The following is a 21,145-nucleotide window of genomic DNA, read 5'->3' as shown; positions in this document are numbered from 1 at the left end:
TTCAATGTAAAGAAGGTATAAACCTATTTAATCAACTTTGAGGACAGAGTTCAAATCCCTGTACAAAAAACACCAAACCTGTCTTTGGGGAAATGATACAATGTAAATAAGAACCAACTTGGTAGGGGAGGATGAAAAGCTTTTCAATTGGTTGGTGGAGGAGGAGGAATATTCCCAGGTCCTTCCGAGGGAAGAGGGGGACGCAACATTGGGGGCATAGGAGTTGGGGGATGTACTCCTGGGTTTGGGGGGTGTACACCTGGAGCCTGGGGGTGAACACCTGGAGCTTGAGGATGAACCCCTGGAGCCTGGGGATGAACCCCTGGAGCCTGGGGATGAACCCCAGGAGCCTGGGGATGAACCCCTGGAGCTTGAGGGTGAACCCCAGGTGCTTGAGGATGAACCCCAGCTTGGGGATGAACTCCAGGAGCTTGGGGATGTACCCCTGGAGCCTGAGGATGAACCCCAGGTGCTTGTGGGTGTACCCCAGGAGCCTGAGGATGAACCCCAGGTGCTTGTGGGTGTACCCCAGGAGCCTGAGGATGAACCCCAGGTGCTTGTGGGTGTACCCCAGGAGCTTGAGGATGAACTCCAGGTGCCTGTGGGTGTACCCCAGGAGCTTGAGGATGAACTCCAGGTGCCTGTGGGTGTACCCCAGGAGCTTGAGGATGTACCCCAGGTGCCTGTGGGTGTACTCCTGGAGCTTGAGGATGCACCCCAGGTGCTGGGGGGTGTACTCCTGGAGTTGGGGGATGTACTCCAGGTGCTGCAGGATGTACCCCAGGAGCTGGAGGATGTACTCCAGGAGTAGGAGGGTGTACCCCAGGAGCTGGGGGGTGTACCCCAGGAGCTGGAGGATGAACCCCGGGCGTAGGGGGGTGTACCCCAGGAGCTGGAGGGTGCACTCCAGGAGCCGGGGGATGGACCCCAGGAGCCGGGGGATGAACCCCAGGAGCAGGGGGATGCACTCCAGGTGCAGGAGGGGGCATTTGAGGAGGTCCAGGAGGACCCGGGGGTGCAGGCCCACTGGGAGGCATGGGAGGCAGAGGCATGCCACCCGGAGGTGGTGGTGGCAAGGACTCTGGCAGAGGTGGTCGAGGAGGCAAACCATTCATCAGTGGGGGTGGGGGTCGCTTCACTCCTGGAGGCCCAGCCGGGAGAGCTGGGGGAGCAGGAGGCTTCTCCATCTTAAAATGGAACTGGAGAAAAAACTGGGGAAAAAAAAAAAAAGAGAGAGAGAGAAGCCAAATTTCTGAGACATGAGAGCCTGGCAGGAGTCCCCACGTTCACTCTTCTACCCCTACACCAGGGAAGTTCAATAAACCTTGCTTAGAGCTACTTCCTCCCCTTAAAGCAGGTGCTCAAGTCTTTCCAAACTGCTCTATAGCCTGGAATGGGAGACAAATGTGTATCTTAACCCAAAACTGAACCAGATCAATACTCACCAAGTGAAAACCTGTTTCGGCCACACAAGCAAGAACAGAGGCCCTCCCCTACCAGGCCCTTGGCCACAAGCTGGAGTGGCGCACTCTGGGGTCAGCTGAGATTTCCAGCTCGTGGTGGGTGCAGACTTAGGAGACTTGTGGCTCTTAGCCACAGAAGTGGCCACTCTTGACAAGTCAACCATAAAAAGTAGTTGATGTGGTAATGCCAGCGGTCTGGAAATGTCTATCCCAGCTTACAATGACCCTTTAAGCAAGTTTTGTGAAGCTACTCACTCACCCGAACTTAAAGGGACCCCCAAACTGGAAAACTTCAGAGCTAGAGATCGCAAAAAAATCATTTAGGGCAATTCCCTCAACTCAAGGGCAAGGAATCACTGGTTACCTGCTTGGTTTCTCTATTCCAGTGGGTCCAAAACTTCCCCTCAGCCTTGTCAATCTCTCTACTTGGAACCTGAGCAGAAAGAAAGAGATCAGACAGGGTCAGCAGAGTGACAGATAATTTGGAGATTGATTTGTCCAGAGTTTTCATACTTTCTACCCACCCTGAGAAGCTAATTCCACATGTACAGTTTGAGAGCTCTGAAGGTTTGAGGGTCTTATTCCCAAAATGGATGAGGTCAGAAACAGGGAGGAGGGAGGGAAAGATCACAGGTTCTGCTTTGGATATGCTGAGGGAAGGATGGCTAGGGGATACCTAGTTTCAGATATATAACAGGCACTGGAGCTCAGAAGGAGACCTGGGCTGGAGAGAGACATCTGGAAGTACCAGAGATTGGTAGAAAGTATTAGTGGGAGGGATAATATCCCATCTTAAATCCACCATGTTATTCCTGTCTTAAAGCATCTTCTCTTATATATATCTCCATATCCTCTTATATCCTGATAGTCAGGATAAATATTCTCATTTACGATTATCAGAATCAGAGCAACTGCCCCCACCTACCATCTACAGCCCTAAAATGGCATCTAAGGTGCAGAGGGTTCAATAAACACTGGAGAAACTATTCTAAAAGAAGGATATAGAGATTTGGAGGGAAGCATAAGGTTTAGAGGGGCAAGGGTAAAAGAACCCCAGTCTTTCCACTTTCTCTTACATTACCTTAAAAGCAATGGTTTCATAGGGTTCTGCTGCCATCAAAAGATACTGCCAGCGTCTGTCTGGGGGTTCAATCCTCTGCTCATAGGCAGACATGAATCGGTGGCGTGGCATGATGCTCTCAGCAATCTCAGGATAGTCAATCTGTAGCGACAGGCCCAGGAGCACAAGTGGTTAATAGGACAGGAGGAAGGGAAAGGTCAAGATGTAACCAAGGCCTCGGAAATTCTAGAACAGACAAACATATTACATAGCACAAAGAGGAAAGATCGGCCTGATCATTTGGGGACCAATCAGAGTTCTTAAGAAAAAGGGATCTAGGGGCAACTAGGTGGTGCAGCACCACAGCTGAAGTCAGGAAGACTTGAATTCAAATGTGGTCTCAGACACTTAACACTTCCTAGCTATGTGACCCTGGGCAAGTCACTTAACCCCAATTGGCTCAGCAGCAACAGCAACGACAACAACAAAAAAGAAAGAAAGGAAGAAAAAGGGATCTTTCTTCTGAACTCCCATAAAGGAACATGCTCATTCACAAAGGGTGGTGGGTATGGGCAAGTGGACGGCTTACCTGGAAGAGGAGGCTCTGCTGGCCCATCTCCGTGTCCCGCTGCTTGGTCACTGACACAGACAAACAAGAAGTCGGTCACTCTAACAAAGCCCATCCCAAAGACTTGTATGCCCCCCCCCCCCCAAGCTATACTTCTTACAATACATCCTGCACAGACTGTAAGAAACCCAAGGGCAAGGACAGTCTCTTCTCTACAACATCCAGCATCAAATACATGCTGATAAAAGCAGTTAACAGATGCTGGATTCTTTGAAAGAAGTTGTCCTCTGATCCATGATGAAACCCGCAACCCACCAGGTCAGAGAAAGGTAAGGGACTCAGGATACAGACTGACTTACAGATTTTAGGGACATGCTGAGGGGGGGAAATTACTTCTGATTGACTGTGCTTGTTACACAGGTTTTTCTCCCCCCCCCCCTTCTTTTTCCCCATCACTAGGGGGAAGAGTGGAAAAGAGAAGATCTTTGTTAATTGAAAAAAAAATCTTTAAAATAATTTTATTCGGTCCCCTTCTTCTTGAAAAAAGACTAAATAACAATATTATTTACTACAGATATACTTCACTTGGCACTTCATATACAAGACTGTATAGTAAATGTGGAAAGAGCAATGGATTTCTGAGTTCAAATCCTAGCCCTCTCCTTGCTATCTGTGTGACCAGCTGGACCTCAGTGTCTCCTCTGTGTGCCAGGTAGCCTCTAGGGGTCTAGCCCTAATCCTGAAAAGCTAAGTGCAGCTACTTTGAAGGCTCCTTTGGGTGATCATCAGCTCAGTAACAAAGGTATTCATTTAGGCCAACTGTAGAAGACATAAAGTTAAAATAAAATGGCATCTGTGCTCAAATGCTTGTTATCAGTACAACAGCCTCCTGACACAAGCCTTCTCATATCCTTTCTCCAAGAATCCTTCTTAAGTATCTCTCTGGTTATGTTATTCCTCTGCTCAAACACTGTCTATGGCTAACAAGGAAATTCAAACTCCTTTATAAGGCATTATTTAAGACCCTCATTACAACTGTATTTCATGTTACTTCCATCTGAGTAATCCAATCTCAGGTCAACTTCATAGTCTTGTAGTGTGCCTCTCACATGTTTGCCCTTTCCTGCCATTATTTCCGTTCTGTCTTACTGAATTTGTACCCATGATCTCAAACCCAATTAAAATCCCACCTCCTCCATGAAACTTTCTAAGACAGCTCATAGTAAAGGCTGTATTCCTCACTACTTTGTGCCTCTTTAAAGCCCATGTAATTCTGTTACAGTTACCTCCTGTGTGAGTCCCTACCAGACTAGCTGCTTTCCTTCCACTAGTGTTCTGCACATGAAAGGTGTTCAGTAACTATTAGAGTGAAAATAATTCTAAAAATGACAATAAAATCAATCTAAATATGAGCACAACAATCAAAATGAATGTGCAAACCTTGCCTCAAGGGCAAGAGCTGTTTATGAAGATGAACAATCTCTCTACACTTCTTGGCTTTGTAGACCAGGCTTTGGTCCAAGGCTTGAGATGAGGTGAAAATGACCTGACTGTTAAGAGGATTTCTGCCCAGCTCCAAGTTAAAAATCTCTCAGGTCAAGAGGTTTTTGGCTACTGACTCCATAAAGCAATCTAGCTTAACTATACAACTTCCCTGGGGATAAAGTTTCTCTGAAATAGACATTAATAAAAAGGAGAAGGAGAAGAGGAACAGTAATCATTCATAAATCAATATAAAACAGAAAAAAACAAACAAACAAACAGGTTTCTGTATTGGATCTAGAGAAAGAGCAGTGCTAATTTCACTGAGTGTTGTCCTTTGGAAAAATGAAGGCACTATCAAATGGCATTCTGTTATGTGGGTCTAGGAGTCCTGTGCTAAAAGGTAAAAATCACCAAGATGGAGTCATAAAGAGGGGGGAAGGCTATTCAAATCTGGTACTAGTGCCTTTTATAACCTGGGATAGTTGGTAAAACACTCATTTTAAAGGAAGACAAATGGAACACCTTCTCCCTTAGAAGTATTCATATTGACCAAAGGGCATTTTACAAGTCAGGATTATACATTACTAGGTTAGACAGCCTGCCAACAATTCTGAACACCTCACAAAGGAGGAATAGACCATTATTCGGTGTGACAGAAAGGTCTGTAAAAAGAACTGGGAGGAGATTCTGGGGAGTTGACTGGATTCCTGGTATGAATTCCAAAAATTAACAGTTTTTCTATAGGTAAAGGGAGGATTTCAGGGTCACTGATTACAGTAGCTAAAAAGCTTATTTACAATTCAAAGAGCAGCTGCAGAGACCACCTGCTGTACTGTCCTCCAAGTTTGGTTCGCCTGAGGGACACATACCTTTGTACCCTGGACGACCAATTTTCACAAACTTCTTCACTTCCACTTTGACTTTCTCTGGGGCTGGCTGGGCTGGAGCCTCCTTGGCTTCTTTTGCAGCTCTCCGAGCTCTAACATCAACCACAATAAAAGAATTAGTGTCCTGCTATGTCTCTTAAGTGGTCTTAAAGGGAAAATCCCTTATTCTGGTGAAAAAGGTTAAAGTAGGAGCCAGGAGGCCTGGGCTCCAGTTTGGCTCTGTCACTTTCTTGATGTGACACCCCCACCTCCCCACTCAAAGTTGATCATCCATGGGCCTCTCTTCTAGTTACCTTCTTGAAACTCAAAGAATCATACTTATTATGCCTACTTCAAAGGGGTATGGTGAGAATGGAAAGAGAAAAAAAGGAATGAATGAGAGCTGGAAAGAAGTTCAGATGTCATCAAGCTCCAAATCCTTCAATAGATTAGAAATCATGGCTTAAAGAGATTCAATAACATGATCATATAATAGTGCCAGGACTTGAGGCAAGTTCTCTGGCTTTACTATCTAGCTCTCTTCCCATCAGACCACAAACATATGGGAAAGAGCGGTTTGAAGTAGAAATCTTTATCTACACACAGGACTGAAAACAACCACTCACTCACATTCACAGAACAACTAACCAAGTGACAGGTGGGCAATATGGGAGGGGATCTATGGCTCTCCAAGGTCACAGATTAAGCTGCCCTTTCTTTACTTAAGCATTCTTCCCTTCTTTCTCACTTCAGAGTCCTAAAATATGAAAATGAAAACTGAGTTCCCTGCTTGGGACAGGTCCGAACTCTGGAATCTTCTCCAAGGCTTTGCAAGCAGAAGAGATTCAACATATACCTATAACCTTCCCTTATACCTTTTGCTTGGTTTTACAGCTTGGGTAGTGATGAGGATTTTAACAACTTAAAATGATAACTTCAGCAGGCTTCAAACAACATTTGGACATCCCTTCAAGAAATGATTCTCAAATTTTCTGTAGTAGCAGCCAGAAACACTTCAAAAATTCAGGGGAACCTTCAGCCTCATGGGTGCCCTCCAAAGCTCTGTCCTAGGATCCCTGTCTCCTCTCCCTCTCTACCATTTCAGTTAGTGATCTCACTTCCTATGGATTAAATTATCATCTCTACGAAGATGATTCTCAGAACGATTTACCAGATTCCATCCTCTATTCTGGGGTCTTGTCCCATGTCTCCAATAGCTTTCTAGCCATCTTGAAGTAGATATCCCAGACACTTTAAACTCAACATGTTCAAAATAGAACATATTATATCTCGACCCGCAAAGTCTCCCCTTCTCCTAACTTCCCTATTACTGTCAAGGGTACTATCACCCTCAAGTCACAATCTAGGTGTCCTCTTTAATTCCTCACTGCCTCTCAGTGAGGCAGTGTCCAATCTGTTGCCAAGACCTGTCAATTTTATATCTGTAACATTTCTTATGAGCTTTCTCTTCTTTCCCGACACTGCTACCACTCTAGATAAGGCCCTCATCACCCCCTACTTGGCTTACTGTAACAGTCTGCCAGAGGTGGGGGGGAAAGGAGGGAGAGAGAAGGGGATCTCCCTACCACAAGTATGTCCCCATTCCAGGCCATCTTCTACTCAACTGTCAAAATGATTTCCCTCAAGTACAGGTCTGATCACATCATTCCCCCTATCTCAATATTAACTCCAGTAGCTCTCTATTAACCTTAGGATCAAATATAAACCCTGCTTGGCTTTCAAAGCCCTTCATAACCTGACCTTCCTCCAACCTTTCTTATCTTCTTACACTTTGCTCCCCTATATGAAATTCCATCCAGTGAAATGGGTCTCTTCTGTCTCCTGTATAAGACACTCCTGACTCCCTGTATTTCTACTGGCTGTCCTCCAGGTCAGCAATTTTCTACCTCTTCACCTTTCTTCCACAGCTCTCTAGCTTCCTTCATGTCTCAGCTAAAATCAGACCTTTTGCAAAAAAAAAAAAAAAGTCTTTCCAGTCTCACCCAATGCTACTGCCTTCCCACTAAAATTATCACCAATTTACCCTGTAGCTATCTTGTTTGGACATGGTTGTCTGCATATGGTCCCTCAGAAGAATGTGAGCCCCTTGAAGCCTGGGATTGTTTTGTCTTACTTTGTACTCCCAGCCTTATCACACTGTGCCTGGCACATAATAAGCATTTAATATATGCTTGCTACTAGAACATTTTAAAATGTTCATTACTATAACTCTGGTACTTTTGTACTAAATAATTAAGACCAATAACTTTTAAAATTTCAAGCCTTAAAAAACAAAAACAAAACCCAAAACTTTTATATTCAGATCCCCCTCCCCCTCCAGATTTAGACGGATTACAAGTAATTTAGTGAAAAGAATGTGATGAATACAAATCGGTAAGTATTTTGTAATTGTAACATTGTACATGCTAATTCATCTTTTAAGATGATTCCTAACTACTTCCATTTCCCTTTTGACTTACATAAATCAGCATTCTTTCTTGGCTTTAGTTCATCATAGTTTCACTTTTTTTTTAAAGTTGCTTTTGATTTTACTGTTTTACTTATAAATTTATTTGTAATTTTGCTAGAATCAGAGACCTTTTTAAAGTTGATTACATAGCAAATCATGATCAACCAGATATAACTATTTAAAAGTAAATATGATTCTGATGATTTCCTTTCCCTTCATTCAGCTAAATCAGCCTATGCTTCTCTGAATTCTTAAGAAACAGTAAAATTGCATCCTTCATTTCATACAGCTTCTGTTCTGCCAGTCCATGGATACATCCTTTGTCTTAATGTATGTGCCACTGTACAAAGTGCTGCACTGCACAAAAAGGATGATCAGTTGAGCTCAGCTGACTACACTGCAGTGTATGAGTGATGAAAAAACATCACATTAGAAAGAAAGGTAACTATGATGGATATAGAAGAGAAACACAAGAAAATGTAAACTGGTGTCAAGTAAAAGAAACAGAAGCAGGAAAACAACAAAGGATGAGAAAACTGGAAAGTACACGCTGAAAAGCTGTGCAGATCTAATGGCCAAGCTTGACCCCAAAGAAGAGATCTAAGGTGGCACCTCCTCCTTAGCTCCTTGTCACAGAGACTGGGAGAAAAGCCTAGATGACTTTTCCATAGTTTTGCTCAATTTTTTTCTTCCTCTTTTTCCTTTTTTATTTTAAAAGATAACTTTCTGGAATGGGGGGTAGGGATGGGAAGTACTGTGGGAACTGTAGATGATAAAAAAAAAAAAAAAAACCCAAGATAAATCAATTAAGAATTTACTTTTTAAAAATATAAACTTAAATTGAAGACAGTTATTATTGCTCTTATACTTCTCTGGTATTTTGAAATTTGGCACTCAAATTACATTCATGGATATCTGTTTCACTGCCAGACAATTAACATTTTTGCTTTCTTGTGACTATTATCCTTACTTTTCCCAATTATCTATAATGCATATTATGCCAAAAAAAAAAAATTTAATTAAAGAAAAAAAAATTACATCACATTAAGAGTAAAAATAAACACCTCATTATTTCATATATATTTTAACTGAGATAAAACGTCTCACATGAGATATTATTGGAGACAAATAATGTGTGCTTCTAGAACAGGAGTCAACAAACTATTGCCTGAGGGCAATTTTTGTATGTAGAATGGTTTTTAAGTTTTTAATTACAATAAAACCTTTATTTAAAAATGTAAAAATCATTCTTAGCAGTCCTATAGTTGGCTAGTCCCTGTTCAAGAAGATACCTGATCACAAGAATAAGGTTTTGCTGTTGTGCTTATCTGTAGAACCCCATGGATGCTTTAATTCAAGAAACAATGTCTAAAATAAAAGCAGAGTGTATTTCCTATCAGTTCTCTGAATACTAAATAATCAAATCTAAAGATATATGGCAAAAGTCAGCCAGACAATAGAAATTTATTAAATATATGCACCATAGTAAAGAGGCAAAAGTCCTTGCCCTGCCCTTGAGGAGCTAACAATTTGATGGGTGAAACAATTAGCAAATAAATATGTACTATAAACAAGTTATAAGCAGGATAAAAAGAAATAATTAACAGAGAAGGCACTAGAATTAGGAGGTTTCTTTTAAAGGCTTAAAAAGGCTTCTTTTAAAAGATGGAATTTTAATAGGAACTTAAGAAGACAAGGAATTAAGTGGAGATAAGTACAAGTGACTAATAACTTCAACATCAGGTTCCTAAAAGTTCTAACTATAAATACTTACAAATTTGTTTGATGCTTTTTTCCTTGAGTATGAGCTAGGTAGCTTCCCTAGAGGGGGGAAACACACAAAAAAAGTTGGGGTGAATTACCAGAAGTTTCACAGAATCATAAGGACAATGGGATCTCATTTCAATTGCTAACCCAAGTGTGAATTCTCTCTTCCACATGCCTGGAAAAGCTACCTAAGCCTCTGCTGAAAGGCCTCTAAGGATGAGAGATGCCCTTTCTCCTAATGCATCCCTGGGCCCTGGGCCTCTGACTGTTAAGATCGATTTAAGAATGGACTGAAACCTATTACCTTTTAAATTCCACTCAGCAGTCCTACTAAGGTTTGGCCTACAAGGTCCAACTGAACAAATTAATTCCTGTTTCACTTAACAACTTTTTCAGTACTTAAAGTCAAGCTCTGGAGAGGACAAAATCCTATATGACCACCATTCATGGATATTAACTTGCTATGAATACAGCCTAGAACCACATCAGTATTTTTTGGCTATCAAAACACATTGCTGAGTTTTATGTGTGATCCTAGGCAAGTCACTTAACCCCAATTAATTGCCTCAGCCAAAAAAAAAAAAAAAAAAAAAAAAAAAAAAAAGTTCACTAAAACTCCAGGTATTTTTCACATGAAATTATTAGTCATGCTTCCTATCCTTTACCTGTTTAACTAATTTCAGAACCAAAACATAGGATTTTATATTTAACTTTATTACATTTTATTTTATTAGCTTTAACCTATTTTTCCAACATGCTGAATTTATTTTGGACACCAACTGTCATGTCTGTCAGATTATCTAGTCTAATCAAGCTTTTTTTTTTTTTTTTTTTTTTTTTTTAAAGACACTTCTAATAAACATCAATCAATTTACAAATACTAACTTCAGTGAATATTGGAAATGTGATTCATATTCCTAAACATTTTGTAGACTAGTTGTAGAACACTTGCTCTAATTTCTTAAACTTCCGAGGTAAGAAGATGATGTTTTTTTTTTTTTTCATATCTAATAAGTTTTTATTTACCAGATATTTGCAGGGGAATTTTACAACAATGACAACTGTCAAACCATTTGTTCCAATTTTTCCCCTCCTTCCCCCCCTCCAGATGGCAGGTTGACCAATACATGTTAAATATGTTAGAGTATAAATTAAATACAATATATGTATACGTGACCAAAGAGTTGTTTTGCTGTACAAAAAGAATCGGACTTTGAGATAGTGTACATTTAGTCTGTGAAGGAAATCCAAAATGCAGACGGACAAAATTAGAGGGATTGGAAATTCTATGTAGTGGTTCATAGTCATCTACCAGAGTTCTTTCGCTGAGTGTAGCTAGTAAGATGATATTTTTATTACATGTTACATTCCCTTGAGGAAGCCCAGATTTCATCTCACTATACAGATATATGTTAATATTCAGAAACTAGCTTCTCATGTTCCTCTAGGAATTATCATCTATTTCTGATCACAGAAAAAAACCCCAAAGTTTCAAGGCCACATAGGACTACAGCTCCTCAATTGGTTTTGTTGTTCAGTAGTTTAAGTCTTGTCCAATTCTTCAAACTCCATTTGGGTTTTTTTGGCAAAGATATTGGGATGGTCTACAATTTCTTTTTCCAGATCATTTTATAGATGAGGAAAGTGAGGCAAACAATGGTAAATGACTTGTCCCGGGTCACAAGGCTAGTATCCGAAGCCAGATTTGAACCCCAGGAGAGAAATCTTTCAGATTCCAAACCCAGCACTTTATCCACCGTGCCACCCTCCTGCCTCAGATAAACAAACTGTTAAACTCAAAACATAACTCACCTCATTGTTGTGAAGTGTTAAACAGAGTTTGCATTCATAGGAACCCAAATGATTTTTCATAAAATAGGGATCCTAGAAAAGTAAAAATATAATTTAAATAAATGAAATGAAAATCACAAATACGGTAAGATGCTTAACATTACCAAAAGAGGGCAGATAAAACAGTATCCTGTGACCAATTATTTCTTTGGATAGGTGAGACATTTCTTAATTGAGTTACTGGTCACACACACACACACACACACACACATACACACTCCTCCCTCTCCCTCTCCCCCCAAAGACCTGTACAATTTAAAGGAAGGGAAAAGGGAGGAAGAGTTTCTTTTTTTGGCTTTAACAGAAGAATTTTTTCGAATTCCTAGAGACAGCCACTTACCTCTTGGTCAAAGAGAGATATGAATGAGGATAAGGAGGATGAGGATTCATTAAATCAAAAACTTAAGAGTCAATTCAATTTAACATTTTGAATGCATTGGACCCAATGCTAGGTGCTGAGAAATATAGAAACCACTCCTCTCAAAAAGAAACAAACCAAAAAAACTCCCCCAAAGGACCTTATATTTGAGAGAGAAGGGTATAAAAAAGGAGTTTTAGTGTATAATGAGAAGCAGCTCATTCCATTAGGGGAAAATAAAAAAAAGATATTAAACCTTATTATTTGGTTGATCATCATTTTACAAACTGCTATTCTTTGAAAGAGCCAGTAGTATTGGAAAAGATACATTCATTAAAAAAGGTATCAAAATCAAAGAATCACAGATTTTTGGACGGAAGAAAAGATTATCTTATACCAACTTTGAGAAGATATGATATTAATTCCTCCATTCTAACAATAGTTTTTTATTTTCAAAATACATGCAAAGATTGTTTTCAACATTCATCCTTGCAAAACCTTGTGCTCCAAAATTTTCTTCCTCCCTTCTCCTCATCCTCCTTTTCCAGAGAGCATATACTCCAATATAGTTTCAATTCTTCTATACATATTTCCACATTTATCATGCTGCACAAGAAAAAAAATCAAATCAAAAAGGAAAATAATTCCCCCATTTTTGAGAAGTGATCAAGTTTGAAAAGGCAATGTTACTTGCCCATGTTCATACTGCAGAACCCAAGTATCCTGAACTCTCATGAGAATCCAATAGGCCATGTCAGTAGCAGACATTAAGAGTTATAGTAAAATGGAATGAATATGGAAAAGAAACTCTCATGTGCAACTGCTCAGGTTGCCATGGACCTAAAACAAAGGAAAACCACAATTCAACCCTCATATCTTCTTCCTTCAATTTTGTATTGGCATTTTGCTAGAATTTGTGTTTCATTATTAAAAGGCTTAAGATATTGTCCATCCTATTTCTTTACTTCAATCTTCTTATTGTAATCAATAGGACCACACATGTGTCAGAAGAAAACTTTAGTGGATCATTTGGTCCAAGCCACTCATTTTATGGTTGAAGAAAACTGAGAAGCAAAGAGGTTAACTAAAGCAAGGAAAGTGATGATGCTGACACCAGAATGGATTCTCCTGATTCCTAGGGCTATGAGCTTTTTAATATAAGATGCTGCTGTTCAAAATGCAGGATATAAGGAGATGGAATAGAGGAAGCCCCAACCTACCAAGCTGAGATATCATATCAAATTCTAAAAACCAAGACAGCCAGGTGGCTTTTTCAAACTAACATGGAGTAAATTTTACCTTGTTGATATCAATTGTTTCAAGAGCAAGCTGTCTGAGGCGCTCCCTTCTATCTCGGTTGCTCTCAGAAGATGAAGCCACCCCACCACTCCCAGTCTTGCCTCCAGGCCGATGTTGAAAATCCATGGTGATGGTCTTTGGACTTCAGTCCACAAAGTAAAAAAATCTGCAAAATAAGATGGAAAGAACAAGATGAAAATTAACCCAGGGCAAGATTTAAATTTTAGAAATTGGACAAATCCTCTCCAAACCAGTTTTAGATTCAAAATAGAAATACAACATAGTACACCAATGGTAAAAGCTATCACCAAGGGAAATGTAAACCTGCTTATGAACAGCTTCTTGAAATCTAGCCTGAGTCTGCAATCTTCCCTACTTCACTTCCCTCATTCAAATTCTCCACAGTTTCCCCAACACCACATCCTCCATATCAGGTTCAAACTTACTAAGTTGATGGAAAATTTCACCTTCATATCACACCCTCCTCTATAGGAAACTGTCCTCCTTACTCCTTCCTCTGAATTCCTTTTTCTACAAGGTGTTCAGCATCTCTGGTCTATTCAGCAAATTAACTTTTAAAGTATTGAATCTCCCCTTCCCGAAGCCTCAGTCATGTTTTGTCAGTGTGGCCTCCCTCCCTTTCCACCTCTTAAGTTGTTTAATTCAAATCAAATACTTATTAAATGTTTACTCTGTGATCTGGATATAAAAACACATAGTTTTTATATCCAGTACTCTGATATGAGTACTCTGTTCTCAAGGAGCTGACATTCTTGATAGGAGATGAGGAATAAAATATATACAAGTATTACAAGTATTAAGTAAAACACATGGAAAAGCACTAACAGGTGGGAGTGAGGGAGTGGAGGCAAAGGGAAGCCTCCACAGAGGAAGGGGGCACCTGGGTTTTGAAGTAGACATGATTTCTGAGAAATAAGAGTTTTAATAAAGTACACAACAGAGATGGAGGATAGCAGATGTAAAGGCAGAGATGGTGACAGCTATCATTTATATAGTGTTTTAAGGAATGAAAAAAGCTTTGACATATTTTAACTCATAACACACCTGGAAAGGAAATACTCTTATTATTCCTATTTTACATATGAGGCACTAGGGTATCCTGAGGCATGATTTGGTATCATGTCTTCTTGACTCCAAATCAGGTACCACCTAAAATGATCTGACAAACCAAATTGTGAAGGAGAATAAGAAGATCTGAGGCTGTAAATAAAGAGGTAGATTGGACATAGTTTATGTGGGGATTTAAATGCCATGCTGTTTCTATTTAAACAGGAGACAACTTCAAAAAACCAGAGATTTTCTGAGCTGAACAATATACAGACATGTGCTTTGGAAAGTTAATTTCAGCAGCTGTGCAGAAGATTAATGAAACAAAGAGAAAGTCTAGCAAAGCAAGGAGACCAATTATAGCCTTCTAATAGTCTAAGTAAAAAGTGAACAGGTCTAACCTAAAGTTATCTCAGTAAGGGAAAAGGATAGAAGAAACATTGTGGAGATCATAACAATACTAGGCAAGTGACTAAGGAGAAGGAAGAAAGAAAAATCAGATGACTGAGGTTGTAGATGCAAATGCTTAGAAGAAAGATGATTCCTATAACAAAAAAAGGACATGAGAAGAGGAACAAGTTTTGGGGAAAGATAAATTATATTTTAGCACTACTGAATTTTGAGTTAATAATAAGTCACCTTGGTGAAAATTCAGCTAGATGATAATCTAAACACACAATAAACACATTAGAATATGGGAGGGAGGGAGGAAGAAATAGCAGTTGGGGGAATGAGGAAAGGCTTTATGGGGCCTCAGTTGAATTTTAAAGGAAACTAGCAATTCCAAGAAGTGGAAGTAAAGGAGAAATACTTTCAAACATGGCAGACTTCTTGGGACTGATGAAGACATAGAAAAATCTGGAGAGAGAAGAAAAGTAGCCCTGGGGAAAATCTTGAGAAACACCCAAGTTTTGGGGGCAGAAGGAACTGGATGATAACCTAGCAAAGGAAACTGCAAAAAAAGTCACACAACCAAGAGAAAAATCTGGATAGGACAATGTTTTAAAAATAATAATAATAAAAAAGATTAAAGATTTATCCAAGAAAAGGAGATGGCCAGTCAACAATGTCAAAAGCGGTAGAAAGGTGAAGCAGGATGAAGACTTAGAAAAGGAATAAACAGTTGAGAGATAACTGGTAACCTTGGACAGAGTAGTTTCAGTCAAATGGTGTAGTCAAAAGTCAGATTAGAATGGGCTGAGAAGTTGAGTGGGAGGTGAGGAAGTGAAGGCAACAAGTGTAGATGGTTTTTTCTAGGAATTTGCCTGTGAACCAGTAGAGAGATAGAGGACGGGAACAGGGTCAAGTGAAGGGGGAAACCTGGGCATATTTATACATAATAGGGAAGAAGCCAAGTGATAAGGAGAGATTAAAGATGAAAGGAACTTGCTGGCTGTCAGACTGATCTACTCAGAAGTGCAATTGTGCCTGTTACTAACCTGCACCCCCACCTCCGCTCCACTGCCCCATTCAGCCAATTCCAATGGCTCCCTCCCTCTTGCTTCCAGGATCCCCTATCCCCATATTCTACAATCCAGTGAGATTGGCCAGACTTGTTCCTTGAATAGGACACTCCATCTCTGACTACTAGTGTTTTCCCTGCTGTCCCCCTCTTCCACTCTATCTCCATTTCCATGTTTCCACAGGTTCCTTCAAGTCTTAAAATGTCCCTTCCAAAATCCCCCTCACTGCTAGTCTACCTCTTTTCTCTTGATAATCTCTAATTTATCTGGTATATGTCTTGTTTGTATAGAATTGTTGTGTGTTGTTTCCACCATTTGACAGTGAGCTCTTAAAAGGTGGGAACTATTTCTTGCCTTTCTTGGTATTCCCAGTATTTCACCCATTGCCTGGCATACAGTGGGTGCTTAATAAATGCTCAAAGACTTAACATCTGCCTTGTTACTTTCCCTTCCAGAACCTAAGTAGCACCAACCTCTCCACTGGCCTCAAACTGAACATGAACACGAGAGGAGCTCCCCTTTATGTTATCTCCTGCAAAGAGAAGGGACACTCCCTTTTTACCACTGCTTTCCAATAACTATCTGTGGGAGAAAGGGCACAAGTAAAAAGGCTAGCCTTGGCAAAGGAAATGATCACCTCATCCCAGGACACTGGAGCAAGGAAGAGAGAATAAGGAATGAAAGAAATGAGACCTAAAAATGTGTAATAGACTGGCTTCAGTTTTCTCAGAAAGATAAGGTAAAGTCATTCAGTGACAGAAATAAGGGATGGGTGGCATATCTGGCTGAAGATAACTAAGTTAGAATGCCTAAAACATGGAGAAGAGCCAATCAGGGGAGAATAGAAGAATGCTTCAAAGCAGTAAAGTCTCATTTAAGATGGCATAACTTTGGTAGGTGGGAAAAGTGAGTTAACCAAGATAAGGAGGATAACTTTTACAAATAAAATTAAATAGTTTTTATAAGTAATAAATTCAATATTTATTACAATCTATTATGTGCACTGTACTATGTGCTAGGGATAAAATAAGTAAGAAGTGCTGTCCTGTTACTAATGGGGTAAGACAACATACAAGCAAAGTTGAAAGGGGAGGCAGGACGGAGGACAGCAGCAAGAACCTGGCATAGGGGCATGACGTTCCATGGAGAAGTGTCTGTCGATCGGACCTTCTACTCTCCGGGGTCCTATGATAACAAAGGACGGAATCAATCTGTTTTCTCTCAGGCACAGTGGGGACAAGAAGCTGAGCTAGCAGGCTGGATAGTTGAGAGTCAGTAAATACCCAAATAAAAGAGACCAACTAAATTCACATGCCCTGCCAATCCCTCTTTACCCCAACATAGCAGGGAATGATAGATATCATAAAATATACTGCAGGTGAAATATGTATCTGAGGTCTATGATCTGAGGCCCTAGGGCAGGACAGTAAACTACAGAGCATAATCATCTAACTTAGGGTCAGATCTTCAAGGATCTGGGGAAATTTGGCAAAGAAGCAAAATATAGCTCTAAGAGTTCTTCAAGGAAGAGTCAGTGCGACAGTAATTAACAAGCGTCTATTACATACAAGCAATGAGGCAGACGGGTGCTGACATACAAAGGAAACAATTCACACTCTGTCAAGGAAGACCACATGTTACACATCAACATATGAAGACTATGTGTAAAATAAAAACAAGGCACTTGGGAGGGAGGGCACAGAGGAGAATTAGGAAAGGTTTCTTGGTACTTGAGCTGACTCCAAGAAGTCAGTCAGTGGATCAACAAGCATTCATCATATACTAGGCCATGTGCGAAGTGTTCAGGAAACAAGCAATAAACAGTCCCTGCTCTCAAGGAGCTCTCGGTTAACAGGGAGACAACAATGTGCCAACAAGGTAAGCGTAAACAAGAGAGGGTCAGTCTGGGAAAACAAACAGAGGGAAAGTATTAAAGAGGATGAAGAAAAATGTCTTACATCAATTGGGTTTTAGTGAAGGAAGCCAGAAGGTGAGAGGGGAAGAGCAATTTAGGCCTGGGAGACAGCAAGTGCCCAAGGAGCGGCAGATGGCCGATGTCCCTGGACTGTGGATTACGTGGGGGCGGGACGGTGCCAGGGGCCGGGTGCGAAGGCTTTTGTATTGGACCTTGAAGGTGACAGACCATTTGAATTTATTTCCAAGAGAAGAGCGCGGTCAAACCTACAGTAAGACTGAGTCGGGGAAAGACAGAGCTTTAGGGGATATGGGGGTTAGCGGGCATGGGCTAACAAAGACTCAGCCGAGGAGACTGAGGAGAGCCAGGGCCAGGCGGTAGAAGCTGCTACACTCCCCAAAGGTACTTCGTCTTCAAATGCACTAGGAGGCCGGTGCGGGATTGGGGCGGGCCCACAGAGTATCTAAGGTTAGGCCTGAAGCCCGTCTTCCGCGCCCTGACAGCAGAGGGCAGTTCCGGCTGCATGGGAGAACGAACGGCGCCGCCAGGACAGCATCACTCACGAGGAGTGATGAGGAAGACTTCCCAGGAACGGGCGGCCCGCCGCCGCCCCCTCCCCCCACCCCCGGCTGAGGGGGAAGACCTTCCCGGGCACAGAGCCCCTCTGACCAGTAGAGGAATGACACCCTCAGAGCCGGGGTAAGAAGCTACCGGAAAACTAACGTGGTTAAGCGGAGGAAAAGGAAATTCAACAGTGTTTATTAACTTTTTGTCACGTTTAAGTTGCTGAGGACCTTACAGTTTACTCAAATACCTAAAATTAAATACAAAATACTTAAAAAGCACATTTTAGTTGTCTCCAGGGAAGTAGGGCCACTGATAATGAGAAGTCTATTAAGAGTAGGGCCAGTATTTCAGTCGAAGCTCTTTTCCAGGCCCACAAGTCCAGCAGAGCCCCTCCCCTCCCCCTTCAGCGCGCGGCCCTTTTCACGCCAGCAGCACACGCCCCCGTCTCTCCCTCCCGCAGTGCACGCCCCCGGGCACCCTCCACACTCCATTAGATGCGGCGCGTCTCTTTCCCCTCTTCCTCCCCCCCCCCCACCTCCGGAGTGATAGGGGATCTTCACGCGACACACCGGGCCTGTGGCCTTTGGGCCGCTTTCCCCTCCCCCCCTTTCTCTCTCCCGGGCCGAGTATTACTCCTTCCTCCTTTCGAGTCCCTCGAACTTCAAAGCGCCCTTTCCCGTCTCCTCACCGGCTTCCTCACGGAAACTCCAAGCGCGGGTCGCGGCCCGCGCCACGAGCCCCTCCGCCGTTATCTTCGCAGCCCGGCGTCAGACCTTTCCTCCACGCATGCGCAACGCTGCGGCAGCTTCTACCGGCGCACGCGCGACAAAGAGCCCTAGCAAACTTTATTGACCGCTTTGCTCACGGACATTTAGGTGGGCGGGGCGCCCCGCCCCTTAAAGCGCTTACGGCCTCCTAAAGCCTTGCTTCCCTAAAGCGCTCGAAAGGGCCGGGGTTAGTTTCTAAATCGTCCCACCCTGAATCCGTGTACATCCGGGTCTTCAGAAATCAAGAAGGAAACGCCCATAGCGGATGCGCGCGCAACTCAGAAACGACAAAACTTTATTGTGTGCAGGTTTTCTCTAAAACTTTATTGGGCTCCCTGGCGACGAACAAAGCGCAGTCCAAGGGGTGGAGAGAGGGAGGAAGGGAGGGGCGGAGCGGGGAGCAGTCGGAGACTGGCGGGTCCCGAGAGGCCGGAGCGGGAACCTAAGTGAGAGCCAGAGCCGGAGCCGGAACCGAATCCGGATCTCAGCCAGGTCGAGGCGCCTCCCCTCCCCCCGCCCGCCTTTCTTCGCTGCCGAGATGCGGTATAACGAGAAGGAGCTCCAGGCGCTGTCCCGACAGCCCGCGGAGAAGGCGGCGGAGATCGGGATGCGGGTCCCCAAAAAGGGCAGCGGTGAGAGTGACAGGGAGGCCGGGCGGGCCGGGCGCCTTGCAGGCAGTGACTCCCGTAGGGCTGCCCAGCTCCGCCCGGGGCCTCCCAGCCCCACCCCCAGGGAAGCCGCGCCTGCTCGCCCCTTCCCCCAGGGTCCGGCCCGTCAGCCTCTCTCCCCTCCCCCCGGGGGCACCCCTGTATTCAGTCTCCCACCCATCGGCCTTCCCCCCCATCCCACCTCCCCTCCCCCCGGGGGCGCCCCTGTGTTCAGTCTCCCACCCATCGGCCTTCCCCCCCATCCCACCTCCCCTCCCCCCGGGGGCGCCCCTGTGTTCAGTCTCCCACCCATCGGCCTTCCCCCCCATCCCACCTCCCCTCCCCCCGGGGGCGCCCCTGTGTTCAGTCTCCCACCCACCGGCCTTCCCCCCCATCCCACCTCCCCTTCCCCCGGGGGCGCCCCTGTGTTCAGTCTCCCACCCACCGGCCTTCCCCCCCATCCCACCTCCCCTCCCCCCGGGGGCGCCCCTGTGTTCAGTCTCCCACCCACCGGCCTTCCCCCCATCCCACCTCCCCTCCCCCCGGGGGCGCCCCTGTGTTCAGTCTCCCTGATCACTGGTCTGAGCCCCCCCTTCCATTCCCCAGCCTCCCGGCTCTGCCCCAGCTCCGAGTACACCCCCTCTCAGGCCGGTGGAGGTCCTGGCTGTCGTCCCCCCCCCCCCTCTCCCGCACAGCCCTGGCCCCCACCCAAACTGGGTGGATGTAGCCAGTCCCTTCATCATCACCTTCCCCACAGCTTCTCCCCTCCCCCCCCACCGTGCAGAACCCCGCCCTCGCTGCTCCTGCCACAGCCCTCGGCTTCCATGAATTTCTGTCCCTCAGAAGTCCCGGGTTCAAATACTGATTGACGTTTGAACTTTAACCTCTTAGTTGCCTCATCTATAAAAGGAAGGCATTCCTCCTAGTCTGGGGATGTTCCCTCTCTAAACGGGAACTTTCTCCTCCTTTAATCTTCGAGCCCCACCCACTTTCCTGATCCAGATACCCACAGAGAAATCCCCGCCTCCATTGTGGTTAAACTGCTCCTGAACCTGTGAAAATGGTATATGGACATGGGGAGGGTCTTCACATGGCCTTGCAACCCCCTCCCCCAACAAACATAAGTGATAAGCCCTGGGAACCAAGAAGACTGCCATGGGCTCCAGTGCGCCCTCAGGCAGGGGGCTTCCCAGCTGGGCAAACCTGAGCGGGTCCCTTCCCCCACCGCCTCAGTCTCATCTGTCAGAAGGAAGGAAATGGCCAATGGCCGGGATCTGTCAGGACACCCCAGAGGGTCCCAGAGCATCCGACACCAGTCCCCCCAGGAGCTCAGTGTGACCCGCCCCCCCAGAGCCTCCCGGTGGCACCTCTCAGACTTCCCAGAGAAGCTCCTCCATCCCAGGGTCGGCCCGGGCCTGCTCTCCACCCTTCCAGATGGCCCCATTCCTTCTCCGCCCTTCTAGAGGGCGGCCGTCCTTGGTTTGGGTCATGGCACTGCCGAGGGGGCCGCAGTAGGAGCGGGGCTCCAGGA

At 43.9% G+C, this 21,145-nt stretch overlaps 2 protein-coding genes across 4 annotated transcripts in view; one reads left to right on the top strand and one right to left on the bottom strand.

Moving 5' to 3' along the window:
* SF3A2 (splicing factor 3a subunit 2) lies at positions 1–19,199 on the bottom strand. 2 transcript variants are annotated; one of them, XM_074303973.1, is made up of 9 exons: positions 18,834–19,199; positions 13,188–13,353; positions 11,492–11,563; positions 9,687–9,733; positions 5,446–5,555; positions 3,113–3,162; positions 2,545–2,685; positions 1,828–1,896; positions 1–1,211 (listed from the first exon to the last, which is right to left on the bottom strand). In XM_074303973.1, the coding sequence occupies exons 2-9, from the start codon at positions 13,311–13,313 to the stop codon at positions 144–146; spliced, it is 1,683 nt and encodes a 560-aa protein (XP_074160074.1). In that variant the 5' UTR covers positions 13,314–13,353; positions 18,834–19,199; the 3' UTR covers positions 1–143. The 2 variants fall into 2 exon arrangements, with proteins under 2 accessions (XP_074160074.1, XP_074160065.1); XM_074303964.1 differs by having other exon boundaries at positions 18,889–19,199.
* Positions 3,226–21,145, top strand: part of PLEKHJ1 (pleckstrin homology domain containing J1) — a 35,770-nt gene continuing 17,850 nt past the window's right edge. The window contains exons 1-2 of one of the 2 annotated variants that reach the window (XM_074304049.1): positions 3,226–3,237; positions 19,319–19,599. In XM_074304049.1, the coding sequence (XP_074160150.1) occupies positions 19,506–19,599 (94 nt within the window). In that variant the 5' untranslated portion in view covers positions 3,226–3,237; positions 19,319–19,505. Of the gene's footprint in view, positions 3,238–19,318; positions 19,600–21,145 lie in introns of those variants that run through there. The other variant, XM_074304057.1, reaches the window with a different exon arrangement.

The sequence above is a fragment of the Sminthopsis crassicaudata genome, chromosome 1 (genome assembly GCF_048593235.1).
Source record: "Sminthopsis crassicaudata isolate SCR6 chromosome 1, ASM4859323v1, whole genome shotgun sequence".
Taxonomy (NCBI): Eukaryota; Metazoa; Chordata; class Mammalia; order Dasyuromorphia; family Dasyuridae; genus Sminthopsis; species Sminthopsis crassicaudata.
The sequence above is the reverse complement of the archived record's forward strand: the minus strand, read 5'-3'. Positions and strand labels throughout refer to the sequence as shown.